Source organism: Vicia villosa, unplaced genomic scaffold (genome assembly GCF_029867415.1).
Source record: "Vicia villosa cultivar HV-30 ecotype Madison, WI unplaced genomic scaffold, Vvil1.0 ctg.006757F_1_1, whole genome shotgun sequence".
Classification (NCBI taxonomy): Eukaryota; Viridiplantae; Streptophyta; class Magnoliopsida; order Fabales; family Fabaceae; genus Vicia; species Vicia villosa.
The window spans coordinates 9958-27381 of record NW_026706799.1 but is presented as its reverse complement, the minus strand read 5'-3'; the positions used below and the strand labels follow the sequence as shown (position 1 = coordinate 27381).

General features: G+C 32.2%; 2 protein-coding genes across 9 annotated transcripts; one reads left to right on the top strand and one right to left on the bottom strand.

Moving 5' to 3' along the window:
* Window positions 1-6990: 6990 nt before the first annotated feature.
* On the bottom strand, window positions 6991-12206 carry LOC131643052 (uncharacterized). Of its 8 annotated transcripts, none has more exons than XR_009296125.1 (6): window positions 11853-12206; window positions 10365-11198; window positions 8985-10272; window positions 8486-8554; window positions 7419-7484; window positions 6991-7159 (listed from the first exon to the last, which is right to left on the bottom strand). XR_009296125.1 is itself a non-coding variant. In XM_058913200.1 (6 exons), the coding sequence occupies exons 3-6, from the start codon at window positions 9017-9019 to the stop codon at window positions 7047-7049; spliced, it is 300 nt and encodes a 99-aa protein (XP_058769183.1). In that variant the 5' UTR covers window positions 9020-10272; window positions 10365-11198; window positions 11853-12206; the 3' UTR covers window positions 6991-7046. The 8 variants fall into 8 exon arrangements, 2 of the variants coding, with proteins under 2 accessions (XP_058769183.1, XP_058769182.1); XR_009296122.1 differs by having other exon boundaries at window positions 7419-7501; window positions 8486-9113; window positions 9396-10272; XR_009296126.1 differs by having other exon boundaries at window positions 7419-7501; window positions 8486-9484; window positions 10200-10272.
* A 3514-nt stretch (window positions 12207-15720) lies between these two features.
* LOC131643053 (auxin response factor 19-like) lies at window positions 15721-16591 on the top strand. The gene is made up of 4 exons (XM_058913201.1): window positions 15721-15807; window positions 15908-16003; window positions 16195-16251; window positions 16382-16591. Exons 1-4 carry the CDS (start codon window positions 15721-15723, stop codon window positions 16589-16591), a joined length of 450 nt encoding a protein of 149 aa, XP_058769184.1.
* The last annotated feature ends 833 nt before the right edge of the window (window positions 16592-17424 follow it).

Here is a 17424-nt window from a genome sequence, read left to right as displayed (position 1 = left end):
CTGATACTTGATATTCCGATTCTTTGCTTCTGAGAAGCTCTGCTTCTGATGCGTTGCTTCTTGGCTCAACAACTTCTGATATATCAATATCCCAATCTGCAAAATTATCAAACTGCTTTGGTTTTTCAGAACCAAGCTTATCATCAAACCTGATATTGATTGATTCTTCTACAATCAATGTTTCAGTATTGTATACTCTGTAGCCTTTTGAGCGTTCAGAATACTCAAGAACGAAACACCATTGCTTGAGAAACAAACAAGACAAATGATTTCAAGACTGATAAACTATCTTTTCTGATCTCCTTCAGACAAAGTTTCTTCAACAGATTTAAGTACCAGAACTTGGAAGACAGTCCTTCTTCCCTTCAAGTGTTGAGACCAACTTGAGTCCAGGAGACATGTCATGTTGACTTTTATCTTCTTTGTCACCAAGAGAATCTGCAAAAGAAATAGTCTTTTTCTTTGGTACCCACATTTTCTTGGGTCCTTTCTTGTTAGTTCTCCTCAAGTTCTGATTGAACTTAGGTTTAACATTGTAAGCAGAAGAAGGAACAGCATGATAATTTTTAATGTGAGTTTCATGATATTTCCTAGGTTGTGTCACATGCTTTTTGGTGTGTGTTATGTGAAAACTTTGAGCATGTGAAGTGTGCCTAATATCATGGGAGTGGCCATACTTGAACTGATCATACAATGGCTTGTATGTGAATTTCATTTCATCAACAGGTTCAAGTTTGTATGGGGTTTCACCCTCAAAACCAATGCCGACTCTTTTGTTTCCAGACACAGCATATATCATAGAAGCTAGCTGACTTCTGTCAATACTTCTAGATAAGAACTTCCTGAAACTTAAATCATATTCTTTCAGAATATGGTTTAGACTAGGAGTGGATTTTTCTGAATCAGAAGGAGATCCAACATTATTGGATAATTTTAAAAGTTTTTCTTTTAATTCAGAATTCTCCAACTCAAGCTTCTTTGTTTCAAATTCAAATAGCTTTTTCAGCTTTTTGTATTTGAGACTGATCTGAGACTTGAGTTCCAGAAGTTCAGTTAGACCGGAAACTAACTCATCTCTAGTAAGTTCAGAAAATACCTCTTTAGAATCTGATTCTGATGTAGATTCTGATTCGTCATCTTCTGTCGCCATCAGCGCACAGTTAGCCTGCTCATCTTCAGAGTCTGAATCATCTTCTGACTCATCCCAGGTTGCCATAAGACCTTTCTTCTTATGAAACTTCTTCTTGGGATTTTCCTTCTGAAGATTTGGACATTCATTCTTGAAGTGTCCAGGCTCATTGCATTCATAGCACATGACCTTCTTCTTGTCAAATCTTCTGTCATCAGAAGATTCTCCACGTTCAAATTTCTTTGAACTTCTGAAGCCTCTGAACTTCCTTTGCTTGGTCTTCCAGAGTTGATTTAGCCTTCTGGAGATCAAGGACAGTTCATCTTCTTCTTCAGATTCTGATTCTTCAGGATCTTCTTCTCTAGCCTGAAAAGCGTTAGTGCATTTCTTGATATTGGATTTTAATGCAATAGACTTACCTTTCTTTTGAGGCTCATTTGCGTCCAGCTCTATTTCATGACTTCTCAAGGCACTGATAAGCTCTTCCAGAGAAACTTCATTCAGATTCTTTGCAATCTTGAATGCAGTCACCATAGGACCCCATCTTCTAGGTAAGCTTCTGATGATCTTCTTTACGTGATCAGCCTTGGTGTATCCCTTGTCAAGAACTCTCAATCCAGCAGTAAGAGTTTGAAATCTTGAAAACATCTTTTCAATGTCTTCATCATCCTCCATCTTGAAGGCTTCATACTTCTGGATTAAAGCTAGAGCTTTAGTCTCCTTGACTTGAGCATTTCCTTCATGAGTCATTTTCAAGGACTCATATATGTCATAGGCCGTTTCCCTGTTAGATATCTTCTCATACTCAGCATGAGAGATAGCATTCAGCAAAACAGTTCTGCATTTATGATGATTCCTGAAGATCTTCTTCTGATCATCATTCATTTCTTGCCTTGTCAGCTTTACGCCTCTGGCATTTACTGGATGTTTGTAACCATCCATCAGAAGATCCCATAGATCACCATCTAGACCAAGAAAGTAACTTTCCAGTTTATCTTTCCAGTATTCAAAGTTTTCACCATCAAATACCGGCGGTCTAGTATAACCATTGTTACCGTTGTATTGCTCAGCAGAGCCAGATGTAGATGCAGGTGTAGACTTTTCACTTTCATCAACCATCTTTTACTGAAGCGTTTTTCTCTTCCTGAATCTTTTCTAAACACGGTTAAGTGCTTGCACCTTAGAACCGGCGCTCTGGTACCAATTGAAGGATAGAAAAACACTTAGAAAGGGGGGGTTTGAATAAGTGTAGCTTTAAAAACTTTGACAGATAAAAATAAATTGCACAGTTATTTTTATCCTGGTTCGTTGTTAACTAAACTACTCCAGTCCACCCCCGCAGAGATGATTTACCTCAACTGAGGATTTAATCCACTAATCGCACGGATTACAATGGTTCTCCACTTAGTCAGCAACTAAGTCTTCCAGAGTCTTCTGATCACACACTGATCACTCCAGGAACAACTGCTTAGATACCCTCTAAGACTTTTCTAGAGTCTACTGATCCACACGATCACTCTAGTTACAACTGCTTAGATAACCTCTAAGACTTCCTAGAGTATTCTGATCCACACGATCACTCTAGTTCCTTACAACTTAATGTAATCAATTCTAAGAGTATTACAATTGCTTCTTAAAAGCGATAATCACACACTGTGATATTTCTCTTAACGTTTAAGCTTAATCTCACTAATATATTACAACAGCAATGTAGTGAGCTTTGATGAAGATGAAGATTCTGAGCTTTGATTTGAACAGCGTTTCAGCAAGTTAATTTGAGTTGTTTTGTTCAGGATCGTTGTTACTTGCTTCTCATCAGAACTTCATATTTATAGGCGTTGGAGAAGATGACCGTTGAGTGCATTTAATGCTTTGCGTGTTCCGTACAGCATCGCATTTAATGTTATACGCTTTTGTCAACTACCTCGAGCCTTGTTCACGCTGTGTCTACTGACGTAGCCTTTAGTAGCTTTTAACGTTCCTTTTGTCAGTCAGCGTAGCTTGCCACTTGTACTTCCTTCTGATCTGATGTTTGTGAATACAACGTTTGAATATCATCAGAGTCAAACAGCTTGGTGCAAAGCATCTTCTGATCTTCTGACCTTGAAGTGCTTCTAAGCGTGATACCATCAGAACTTCAGTGCTTCTGTTCTCTTGTTCTTCTGATGCTTCCATAGACCCATGTTCTGATTCTGCTTCGACCATCTTCTGATGTCTTGCCAGACCATGTTCTGATGTTGCATGCTGATCCCTTTGAGACAAAGCTTCTGAGCGCTGAATTATGCGTACTCTTTATATATTTCCTGAAAAGGAAATTGCATTGGATTAGAGTACCATATTATTTTAAGCAAAATTCATATTATTGTTATCATCAAAACTAAGATAATTGATCAGAACAAATCTTGTTCTAACACTACCTACCCTCCTTATGGTATGTATAACCCTTTCAAACAAAAGACTTAAAGAACAAGAATGACGAACTTAGGGTAGGTACTCTTAACTGCTTGCTCATAATCAATTCAAATTACTTTTCACACCTCTTTTCAAAACAATTTTCAAAAAGACTACGCTTATTTACAAGCTAAAGTTCTTATTCAAATATTTTCAATTTACACACGACACTCTTTCAAAAAATTCAAACAAACAAGTGAACTAAGCAATTAAGAGCCCATGGATAACCATGGATACAAATGGTGCTTACACCTTCCCTTTGTATAACCTACCCCCCAAACTCAAAATCTTTCAAAAGGTCTTTCCTGTTCTTTTTACCTTTCCAAATTGGATAAAATAAAAGTCGGTGGCGACTCTTGCTACCCGCAACACTTTCTAAAAGTCAGATCTCCCACCGTATTACACACGCAAATAGTCCTACTTCGTAACACGGGTTGACGAAAGAATTTACAACATATTTTTTCATACCTAGGATGTCACATGACATCCAAATACATCTGAACAACTTACTTGAGATGTCACACGATATTCAAATAGATCTGAACAACAACGTAGCACAATACATTCATTCAAAAAAAATTCATTATTGTCTCATAATATAATTCACTTTATTCAAACTTAGGCATAAAATTCAATCATCACAAAATCTTATAAAAATAGCAAAATAGAAAGGAATACAAAGTATCATTCAAAATATGAATCAATAACGTTCCCTAGTGTTACATAATTAGAGCACGACCCAAACCCAAAATGCTAAATGAATAGATAAATAAATAGCAGCGTCTCTAGCTCCATGCGAACTATAACAACTCTAATCTTCGGTACCTGAGCGATTCCATTATAAAACATAATTCCAACAAAAGGGTTAGAATCCACATCATTATAGAAATTATATAATAATATATAACGAATAATATACATACACAATATGAATTCACCACACTTCATATAATTCGCATACATAGCATCACTCCATCGTAATATTATTTTCAAGAATATAATCACAATTCACATTTTCACAAAATGCATTCTTTCCATACAATTCAAACGATTCTACAATTCCACATAACCACAATGTGACTCAATGCAAGACAATGCAATACTTCTGCATGTGGTACCAATCACCTGTTACTTTTTTCGGTTCTTACATTTAAACCGGGTCCGTATCCTAGACCAATAACACAACAAAAATCTTGTCCCCTAATCTTTCAAACCCCACTTCGGGTTTGGGACAAGTCACTAGTTCCCACGGAACTAACGAACATTGCCTCTTGACTAAATGATGCATGTGCAATTACAACAATCATATGCAATTAAGATCGTTCTCTAATATTAACAATCATGCATATCCATCATAATTCATAACACTTGAATTATCACACAATTGCACATACAACCACATACTCATGAATTATTCACATACAATTCATATTCATAGTATTCGTGCACCAAAACATTATCACAATACACAGCAAGTAGTCTAGAAGTATCCTTGCAATCCAATATTTTTACCAGTTCAAAAAATCTCAACAGAGTATTTTTATTAATTTATTCTATACTCCTAACTAGTAAAAGTTATAAAAATATTTATAATTCTAACTCAGCATAATTCACAAGGAACTCTAAACAACTCTATAAAAATTCGTACAGCTCTAACGTGCTCAAAAATACTCTACTGACAACCCTTACATATAAGGATAACTACTATGAACTTAATTGGCTAATGGTCTGACTCAAGTAATAATAAAATAACTCTAAAGAGTAAAATACCTTTAATTTTAATTTTAAAGTTTATCGGATTTGACGCTAAACAACTCAAAAGCAACATTGACAACTCTAAACATGTCAGAGTTACTCAAACCCAATAAAATAGAACTCTCAAAACAACTCTCACGATTTTATAACAACTCTCTTGAATGGAGAAAATGGAGTTCTTGATTAATGACTCAGATGTAAATGATGTATGATTTTAGGGTAAAAAATTGGGGTATGACAACGCTATTTACTGGTGTACCTTGATCGCCTCTCACTGTTGATGTTGAGCATGCCGTCGGCAATTGGGCCGCCTTCTTTTTCTGCCACCCCCCCCCCCCCCCCCCCCCCCCCCTTGACATGATAACCCTTAAATGATAATTTCATGAAATAGTAGGGGGCTTAATAAGACTGCCAAGAATGGAGAGTGGCAGCAGGAAGTGCAAACGCAAAAATTCAAAACAAGGACAATATTTTATATCCAAAAATGTAATTTAATTAAAAAATTCAAATAGATAATTGTTTTTATGTCCAAAACAAAAAAAAATATTGTATTTTATCCCCTACAATGTTAGCGAATTTTGGTTTACCCCCTCATAATAAAAACTATAAAAAAAATTCAAAAAACTCAAAAATAATTAAAAAAATAAATTCCACATGAATTTTAAAAAATAAATACAAAATAAAAGAAAATCCACGTGGACATGTCACGTAAGTAAAATTGAAGATACACTACTAGAAATACTCGTATTACCTGCGGATTTTTCTGCGGAATATTATCCGCCGAAATACTTGCGGATTTTCCTACTGATATTTCTATTGTAAATTTATTTCTGCGGTTTTTCCTGTGGAAATGTTTCATGCGGAAGAAACCGCAGGAAATTCCGCAGGAAAACATTTTCCTTAAATACTACTGGGTATTTAAAACACAGTAGAATACCTGGGGACCTTGCTACGGATTTTTCTGCGTCTTTTGTTGCAAATTTTCCTGCGGATTTAGTTTATTTATTTATTTATTTTTTTAGTTATTTATTAGAAATCATACGAGAAATAATTATATCTCTTCTCCTTCAACATTTTGAAATTGGTATTACCTAATTTTTTTATTCTATTTCACTACAAGAAAATGTGTGATTTGCTACGACAGAAACAATAGCTAATTTGTAGCTAATCTCTATCAAACAGAGTTAGTTGGAGATTTATTGGGGATTCGCTACAATTTATGCCGTAGCATAGATTGAGTGGCTAATTATCTTGGCCAAAATTTCCTAGCAAAACTCAAACTAATATATTAAAGTTTCTAGCTAAACCACAACCAATTTCTAGCAAAATGTCTTTTTTGAGTTATATTTCCCCAATTAAACAACTACAACATCGCCACCAAAATTTCACCGTAAATCTCAAGCTAATTTATAGCAAATTTTTGTAATAACTTTTAATCAAAATTTGTTGTTAATTTTTTAATTATTAATTTTAATCAAAACTAAATAGGACTAAATAAAAAATCGCAAAAAAACATTATAATCATATAAGTCAAATTACCTACATAGAGAACAATACCAATTCCAAGAACAAGTTAAGAAATTAGAGATTTAGTGAATTTGATAATTAAAAATCCATATAGATCCAACCTAATAAGATTAATGACTTCTAGGAGATTTCAGAAATAAAACAATCAAGATTACCATTTTTAGCTCAAAACAATGTACTTATGCTAAGTTTTAAGAGAAAATACATGAAAGAAACTCAACACAATAAGAGAAGCCTTCTTCGTACGAACGTCCCATGACAATAACTTGTTGTCAAATCCTGAAGTAATTAACAAACCTGCAACAATCAAGATCATAATAAGAACTTGGACAAAATAAAGCTTGACCTTGATAGACCTATCATTTGCCCAAAACAAGCATTCAAACAATTTATAATTACTGTGAGCTTCCCAACATTCTCTTCAATGACTCTGTTTCCTATATTATCTCATCTTGTGTCCATTCAAATAAAAAATGAAAAACAATAAAAGTAAAATTTTATAACTTATAACCGAAACAAATAGAAACAAGGAGCAAAGGTTAAGCAAGTAGCTTACATGTTTCATTGGAATATCCAATGCATGTTGCTATGTCGTTGTGATTACCCATTTGGTCAATGATTCCTGAATGCAAGTCATACCTATAAATTTGAGCACATCAGAGGTAAAAAAAAGACAAGAAAAAACAATTGGTACATGTAATTATTTGGTTATTGTAGAAGATTAGAAGATTAACTCAATTGAAAAAGAGTTGATTCGCCCACTAAAGAAGAGATTGTGAATTCAACTCTTACACTCGATATCGTCAACAAAAAACACAACTCACTTAACTTTTAGATTTGTTATAGAAGAATTCATAAAAAAACCAAAGCTCATTATAAGACTAGTAACTATGGCTTCTATATGAAACATGTATTGAAGAATTTTATCCTGAATCTGAATATCTATATAAAAAGAGTCCAACAAAAGAATAAAAAACCATAAATTACAAAAATGAAACTTCCTTAAAAGAATCATCAAAATAAATAAATCAATCACTTATGTGAAGTAAACTTATTTATCACTGCCTAATTTTTACCAACAAGCTCAAGCTATTGCTATTTTATTTTTCTTTCAGTAAATTAACTAATTTTCCAATGCAGGTGTCATGATCTTATTCTTTCATGCTGTCACAAATACTCTCAACAAGAGACAGTAGAAATCCATCTGCCCCATGTTTAGCCACCAAGGAAATTGATATTGGAAGATTATCATACATTCCCAATGGTATGCTTACATGCAAACAAATTTTAAAAAAAAAGTCTTGTAAGTTGTACTTAATTACTGTACAAAATTCTAAAGTCCAATGATAGAGATAGATATATACCTGGCAACCACCAGATAATCCAGAAATAGTTTGAAGCATAAAAGCCTTTTCATTAAATTCTTTTAATTCTGATGGACTTGTTTTGACTCAGTAGTAACAGTAAATAGCACATTTACAAAAATACTTAATTCAGAATCATGTGCTAAAGGTAGCAAGGTAGCGATACCTAATAATATACTTACAGTGAAAAGGAAAAAGTATCGGTTATTTATCATTATGGAATAAAGTTGTAATTTAGAACAAGGGCAAGCAATTGTACCAATCCACCAAAGCTAAAATTGGTAGGTCTGGAAATGCTCTACTGATACTGATTCGATGAAGAAGAAATCTGCATTTAAATTTCAGTTTTAGACATTAAGCACCCATGAGAAGGGAATCTTATCAAAAAACAAGACAAAAAACCCATCAGAAAGATAAGACTAGAATATAAGATAGTGATATGGTATAATATCCAATGTAGTTAAAGAAGAACTTCTAAAAGCATCACATCAAAGCTTTTATGCAATTTAATTCACTATGTTGCAGACTAGTGTGCAGAGTACCTTGTGGCCACATCAAAGCTTGGAATTTGATGAAAAAACATATCTTAGCAAGCCGTTGAAATATTGCATGCTAAACATAAGCAATGGTTGTATATTATATCAAAACAAAATTTTCTTTGTTTGAGAAAATGTGGAACCTTTCAAATTCAAACACTGATGAGATTTGTAACCAAAATAAGAAATATGAGTAAATTAAATTACTTCAAAAAAACTCACCTTTTCCACAATGAAAATGTATCGTGCTTCTGCATTTAGAATCAGTTTACCTAACAAACTCAAGTCACCACAAATTGTAAGTCCAAAAGATCCACAACCAGAGCAATTAACAGCCTCTTTTCCTGGTTCCTATACATGAAAAATTGGAAACTCAAAGTTGTTAATGTTTATATTTGAAGAATTGCATCAAGCAGTGATACAGAACATGTCTCTACTCCATTTACAATGGCCTTGATTGGATAAACAATTTTATTAAGCACTCATACCTTAAGCATTTTTAAAGAAGTGCTTATGTATAAGTAATTTCTATATGCAATCCCAAACAACATTACAAGTGTATATGCCATAGATTAACTTAAATAAACAAGCAATCATAATGCAATATCCTTGAATTAAGGGTTCACAAAGTACTTGCATAATCAGACGGCCAACAATGAGTCCTCGACTAGATGCCATGATTCCAAGAATATATCTGCTGCACCGAAGCAACGGTACAAGATCTGTTTTTGCGCATATTAGCAAGCCTTTTCGAAAACAGATTATTCATCAACATTTAGTTCTAGGGAGGGATCCTTAGCAGAAAGAGATTGTGTTGATATAGATAAAGTAAATATGAGACAACTTAGTATCAGTTATGTGCAATTAGAGAATACTAATTTTGAAAAGATAACAGATGCAGGAAATGATGAATTGACTCTCATGCCTTCATTGGGTGTGGTAAGACAGAATTCTGATCAAACTGAATCAAAATCAGAGAAGTGACCTAATCTCATGCCTTAATTGTGTCTATATATAATATTAGATTTCAGCTACTTTTTAAAGTTAAATTTAGTTTTTCACTTTGGTTTAAAGCCTATTTGCTATATTTGATGCCTTAATAATAAAGATATATGGATCACACCTAATCTCACAACTCAATACCTCTAGCAGGACAAGGACAAGTCTAACACAACCCAAAATAATTGTTACAGAACTTTGACTTGTATTTTCAGCATTTGGAAGTATCATAATCCTATTTACAAACATATATTTCCAACAACAATTTCTAAAATGACAGTGTCAATGGTTTTGTGCACCTCAAAATTAAGGCATCCCTAGACTTCAAATAGCTGAAGAAAAGCTTTACCCTGCTTAGTTATTGATACTGAATTTTGGGGTGTCTTTAACAGTTTAAGTATTGCTTAGAGTAGAGGATTTCAAAACATTCAGGTTTACCGATTCTTCCACATGTAGCACCAGCTTTTGACTGTGTCAGTTTCTAAAATATTGATAGGAGGCTTTCATCATGCTGCAAAGTTAAATAAAACCTGCATCAATCCACTGAACTGTAATATTATCTCAACCACTTCTCAGGGAGTTTTCTGTGAAAATAAGTAATACCTGAATATACAGCCAAAGAAACACCAGCTTTGAGGATTATTGACTTTAAAAGCTCTCGCTATGATGTTGTGTTTTCCAACCTGCGGAAAAAACAAGGAACGCCTATTTGGCGAGAATTATACAATTATCACTGGCGTTATCAAAAAGATGACATAAATTTTCAGAGGATAACGTAGATACATAGGAGAATTAGTCAGAAGTTGCTTTTGATGCAGAAACAGGTGTTATTAAGCACCAGTAGGAACAAACTGAAAAATCTTGAGACTAGAGTCCAACTCAAGCAATGCTTTGCTAAACAATTAGCTACCTGGTTAGCCTCTCTCTGTATAGTGTCCACAAAATAAAGAGTCTGATGTGGATGGGTGTTAATGCATATGTCCTAGATATAGAGTGGTTTGGATGTTTGGATGTAAACGTGTTTTCTGAATCTCCAACAGCTTTTGAATTGTTGTAGTAGCTAACATCAATGATCCAATCAGATCACCTTCTATAAAATAAAAAAACTGTTGTGATGGTGATTGAGGTAACTTGATTCTAAGACTATTTATCTATATATCTTGCTCCATTGCACTTGTTTCATAATTTAAGTAAGGGCTCTTTCGAGTATGATAGTATACTCAATGAAGAGGCCCCCGAGTCCACTAATGACTAGATAAAGCTAGTGATGATTGGGCTATAGATGTTGCTACAAAAACAATTCCAATAATATTAAGCCTTTCCTATCACTTATAATATCTTGATATGTGAATTTGTAAGCAACATAAAAACCACAGGACCTGCAGCAGCTTTCTGATCTACTATTATCGGCACATGAGCAAAAACTTCAGCAATGCTCTGAAATGTTAAAATAGATAGTTCAAAATTCAAACATAAATTGAAGAGGTGTTTAAAAGCTTAACTACTAGTAATACTAATTCAAATCTAACATTGAATCATCATATAAAAGGATAGCAAGTTATCCTTGAAAAGAGATGAAGAGAAGAGAGTGACATCAACTCCGACCCCCTAACAGTGACCGTGAACTTAACCACTCCCACCACATCACTCGTCTAAGTTGTTTTCCTAAGTTACCCCTAAATTGTTAACCGTTAACAAGTGCTCATGCCACTAGATAGCTAAAAATAAATTAATCCAGACAGATCCTAAATTGTTTCTACTATAGGTTTATCAAACATTATTCCCCTCTCACTGATTATGACAGAAAATAAGTTCAAATAATTCAATCCAAACAACTCCTAATCTAACAAAATTCAACTCCTAATCTAACAAAATTTAACTCCTAATCTAACAAAATCCAGCTCCAAATAACATTTCATTCTTCGCTGCATAGAAATTAATTTGATAAATCCACAATTAGTTAGTATACTGTTTTGTAACCGTTAACAATTCACGGATAGGACATTGGATTTAACGGCACGATCTAGAGGACCATAATCATATAGACCAACAACACTGCGATAAATCTTAAACAACAGAATATAAAATAACCTTCGTTCAAGCGTATTAACAACAAATTGATTGATGGCTTCACAAGAATTAGATCCAGAGAGTAATGACTGAAGCAATTTCTCGATTGATTATTTCTCAAGTTTGAGGCGTGTAGGGCTTAAACGGCAACTTCGATGTCAGGTTTAGGTGCCGATGAAGTCTTCGAGTAAACGAACGATGTTGCCTTGGATTTCGACGGCAGAGAGTTTGTCGGCTAGGGTTTTGCGTAGGGTTTTTCCGGTGGAAGCCATTGAGGAGAATGAAAGAGAAAGAGATTTTGAGTTCGTTCTGCGTTTCAGAGCAATTCAAAGAGCTAGTTTGTTTTGTGAGCACTGGAGAGAGAAAAATAACACGTGTTTCTCAAAACTAGAGAGAAAACAAGTGTATCTTATAATATTAATATAAAAATATAAATAAATGTATATAGTAATAGTATTCAATTTGAAAAAAATATAATTTGCAGTTGAAATTCATCATAATAACTTGAGATTAACCGCTGATATAATTGGTAGCTAAATTATGGTAGCTAAAGTGGCATTTTCTTGTAGTGTTTAGTCGGTTCAAACAAATTTAAATTTTTTTACAAAGTTCCTATGAGTTTTTAAAAAAAATATTTTTCAAAAACTATAAATGTATATATATTTTTCTTAATACAATAGATTATAAGTTTGTAATAAGAAATCATCATATATTTTCACAAATATATCTTTGATAAATTTTCTTATGAATTTCCCTACAAAATTTCCTACGATTTATTGATCACTTTGAAGTTTAAACAATGATTTTTAAAACAGTGGCATGGTTCTCAAACTTAGGTCACATTCATCACCATCTATCTATTTTCAAACTTATAGGTTCACTTTCAAACTCGACACCTTTTCAGAATCTCATATACTCACTCTTAATAGTTTTTTTAAACAATTTAATATAGAAAAATATTTAATAAATAGGGTTAAATAGTGTTCACTCCCTGCCAAATTAGCGAGATTCGGTTTTCCCCCTTATTAAAAAAAAATTTAGCCTTTGCCCCTTAGAAAACAAGATTATGTTTTTAGACACCCCCTATCACCTGTTTGGATGACTGGTCGTGTTGAGGTGGCACAGAATCTTCATTGCTTGCTTAGGATCACCTGTTTGGATGACTGGGCGTGTTGAGGTGGCACAGAATCTTCATTGCTTGCTTAGGTGGCAGAATCTTCATTGCTTGCTTAGGTGGCGTGGATAGGTTGCAAAAATCCCAATTAATTGATTTGCAAAACCTGGGATTCCAACCCAGGTCTTAATGCATATGTGGAGAACCTCCAACCATTGAACCATTCACATTTTATTGTACAATCATTGCGTTTCCTTGTATATGTTATAGTTTATATTCTTAATATATTGTTTTACTTATTTATCATTTAATTTATTGATTATATACTTTATTTTATCAATGATGGTATATATTATATAGTTTTTTATATTATTATATTACTTCATTTATTTGTTTTATTTATCTATTTATTATATAGTTTTATTTATTAATAACTAAATTAAATATATTTATTTAATGGTACGTTTTTATTAATATTTATTTATTATTAGTATTTATTTATTATTAATATTATTATTATAATATTAAAAAAAATTAATAATAATAATTATTATTTACGTTATTAATATATAATAATTATTATTACTATTTACATTATTATTTAAATATTATATATAAATAAATTTATTACAAATGTAATTAATAATGTTTATATATTATTTTATTTATTTACTTTATTTATTTGTTATTAATATTATTAATATATTTATTAATATTTATATATTATTTAATTTATATTTTTATTTATTTATTTATTTATTATTAATGTTTATATATTATTTTATTTATTTATTATTAATATTATTTATTTAAAATACGTAACTAAATACGTAATTATATATATGTTTATTTATTTATTTATTATTAACGTTTATATATATGTTTATTTATTTACTTTATTTATTTATTATTAATATTATTTTATTTATTTATTTATTTATTATTAATATTAGTTATTTATTTATTATTTATTATTGATATCAGTTATTTATAATGTAAATACATAAATTAAATTACATACATACATATTAATAAATAAATTAAATTAAATAATGTAAATAAAAATTAAATAAATTAAATAAATTAAATAATGTAAATAAAAATTAAATAAATTAAATAATGTAAATTAAAATAAAATAAATAAATAAATTAAATTAAATAGTGTAAATAATGTATTTTGAAATAAATAAATAAATTTATAACGTAAATTAAAATAAATAAATAAAATTAATTAGTGTAAGTAATTTATTTTAAAATAAATAAATAAATTAATAATGTAAATTAAAATAAATAAATAAATAATGTAATAAATAATGTAATAGTAAAAGCAAAATAAATAAACAAACAGTATGTAGTGGTTGCATGTGTATTCTTTGTAATTTAAACAAACACACAGTATGTAATATATATTAAGTATTCTTTGTTATTTAAACAAACAAGCATAATGGATGGAGTGGTTGCATGTGTTCTTCCTAACCCATAGTGAAGGGGTTCGAATCCTAGTTTTGGCAATTTATTTTTCAAGATTTTCTAAGCCAGCGTGTCACTCATGCCACATCACCAAGAAGATTCTGTCCACATAGACAAATGCCAAGGAATCTTCCTCCATAAGGTTAAGCGTTGTGGAATCTTTTTTTGTTAAGGGGTAAAGGCTAAATTTTTTTTTAATAAGGGGGAAAACCGAATCTCGCTAATTTGGCAGGGGGTGAACACTATTTAACCCTAATAAATATAATAATTATTTTTTATAAGTATTTAGTGTAAAATTATTTATTAATTATATGTAGATTAGTGTTTGTATGAATAAAAATTGTGTATATTTAAATATCTTTTTAATATTCTTCCTAAAGCCTATATAAAAAAGTTAATAAAATTTTAATGGTTTATTATTCAATATTACTATTTCTAAAGTTCTTGAAAATTGAGAGTTTAACTTGTTAGGGTTTTTACTGATTTTGTTATTGTTGTAGTTAAACTTGTGAAATTGAAGTTGAAAATGGAGTCAAGGTGTGTGGATAATGATTCTCTTGTTTGAAATTGATACCTGTGGGTGAGTTGAAAATTATTCTATTAATTAGGTATTCTTAGTTAAAGTTGAAAATTACTCTTTTAATTACGTTTGTTTAATTTCTATTCCTATTTTTGAACTCGGTTAGTTTGTGAGGTAATTCATTTGTTAAGGTTTATATTGATTTTATTGTTGCTAAACTTGTGGTGTTGATGTTGAAAATGGAGTCGAGGTGCTGTATGGTTGTATTATGTGCTACCTCTATGTCAATCCGGTGACGTAAAGTTTGGCTACTTTGATCGATGAATTTGCCGATCAATGTGACAAGTGCAGGTAATGTTTCTCTCAATTTCAAATTGATATGCATGGGTGAGTTTGAAAATTAATGCGTGTGTGAATTGAAAGTCATTTTTGATATCAGGACTCACTTAAAGGCATGCAAAAAAATTCTCCAAGATTTTATTTGAGTAAGACTATTAGTAATGAGTGTATTTAATCATCTAAGATTTGTTCTGTTAGTAAATCATAGCTATTATTAATAATGAGTATATTTAAGCCTTAAAAAGAGACTGTATTTGATTGTTAATGAGTAAGATTGAAATCTGAATTTTGTTAATGAGTAAAATTTAGTTGTTACATTTAAGTCTTTTTCTTCTTTCTGTTCAACCATACAGTGAAGAGAAAACAAATTTGTATATTTCTGTTGAAAAGTGTAACGTTATGTTTGTTTCGACAATAGGAGAAAGGAGGACAATCAATTCGGAGTTATGGCATGCCTGTGCTGGACCTTTGGTTTCTTTGCCACCTGTTGGAAGTCTTGTGTGGTTTACTTTCCTCAAGGACACGGCGAGCAAGTATGTTTCATAAACCACAAACTGTACGAACCTCGTGCAGCTTATATTTCTATATTTCGATTGCTGATGAAATTCTCGTTTTTGCTACTGTAACTTTCAGGTTGCAGCTTCCATGCAAAAGCAGACCGACTTCATACCTAGTTATCCTAACCTTCCATCCAAGTTGATTTGCATGCTTCGCAATGTTGCCTTGCATGTAGGTGCACTTTCCACTTCTTTTTTATAGACAAATGCTAGTTGGTTATGTTAGTTTCCAGTGTTTGATCTCATTTCTCTCGACTCACCAACCGAGCTATCTGCTTGGGACATGGCTGTTATGCAATAATGAAAACTTGTGAAGAAGAATTTTATCGACATATATTGATGTTCTTGTTTATGTTGGAGCAGGCTGATCCTGAAACTGGCGAAGTCTATGCACAGATGACTCTTCAACCTGTAACCAAAGTAGGTTTAGCTGTTCAACTTGATAATTTTCTATTGCATCCATGATTTAGTTCTCTAGTTTTCTTTGACATCCTCTCAAGCCAATGATGAGTAACTGTACCAAAGATTGTCTCATTTTCCTCTTATGCAGTATGACAATGAGGCAATACTGGCATCAGACTTTGGCCTCAAACAAAACCGTCAACCGACCAAATTCTTTTGCAAGTCTCTAACAGCTAGTGACACAAGGACTCATGGTGGATTTTCTGTTCTTCGTAGAGTAGCTGAGAAAATATTCCCACCTTTGGTATGTATACAATATTATCGTTTTTCTGGATTCATGTTAGCAAAATTTGGTTGAAGTTTATGTGGTATCCAGGCTCGGCCCCAATCAGGTGCAGGCAGTGCTTCAGCACTGGGCCTCATAATTAGGGGTGGAAATAGGCTAGGCTAGGCTTTAGAAGGCCTGAGTCTGGCCTACGATAAACTTAAAAGGCCTAAGCCTGGCCTAAGGCCTATCATAGGCTCAGTTTTTAGGCCTGGCCTGGCCTTTTTAAAAGCCTGGCCTGACCTGAAAGCCTATTTAAAAAGCCTGTATCTCATTAAAGTTTTCAATTTATTCTTATTACTTAAGAAGCCTTATAGGTCGGCCTATATTTGCATATATAAACGGACCTATTTAGCCTTTGTTATATATATATATATATATATATATATATATATATATATATATATATATATATATATATATATATATATATATATATATAGGGTAGCCTATTTAGCCTTTTTTTCTAATATATATGTATACATGAACCAACTTATTTAGCATATTTCTAATATATATGAAAATATAGGCCGGCCTATAAGGCTTCATAGGCTTTATTAATAGCCTAAGCCTGGCCTATTTAATAAAATAGGCTTTTAAAAAAGCCTAAGCCTTACCTTTTTATTAAATAGGCCTGGCCTGGCCTAGGCCTATGTAGGCTGGGCCATAGGCCCCTGTAGGCCGGCCCGGCCTATTCCCACCCGTACTCACAATCCTGGGGACCCAAATATTTTCATTATTAATAAACATAAATATATAAAAAAGAAAAAAGAAATATAAAAAAAAACTAAAAACAACTCTGTCTCTCACGCTCTCTATGCAAAGCCCTCTATATTATCCCTCTTTCTCTTCTTCTCAATATCAGC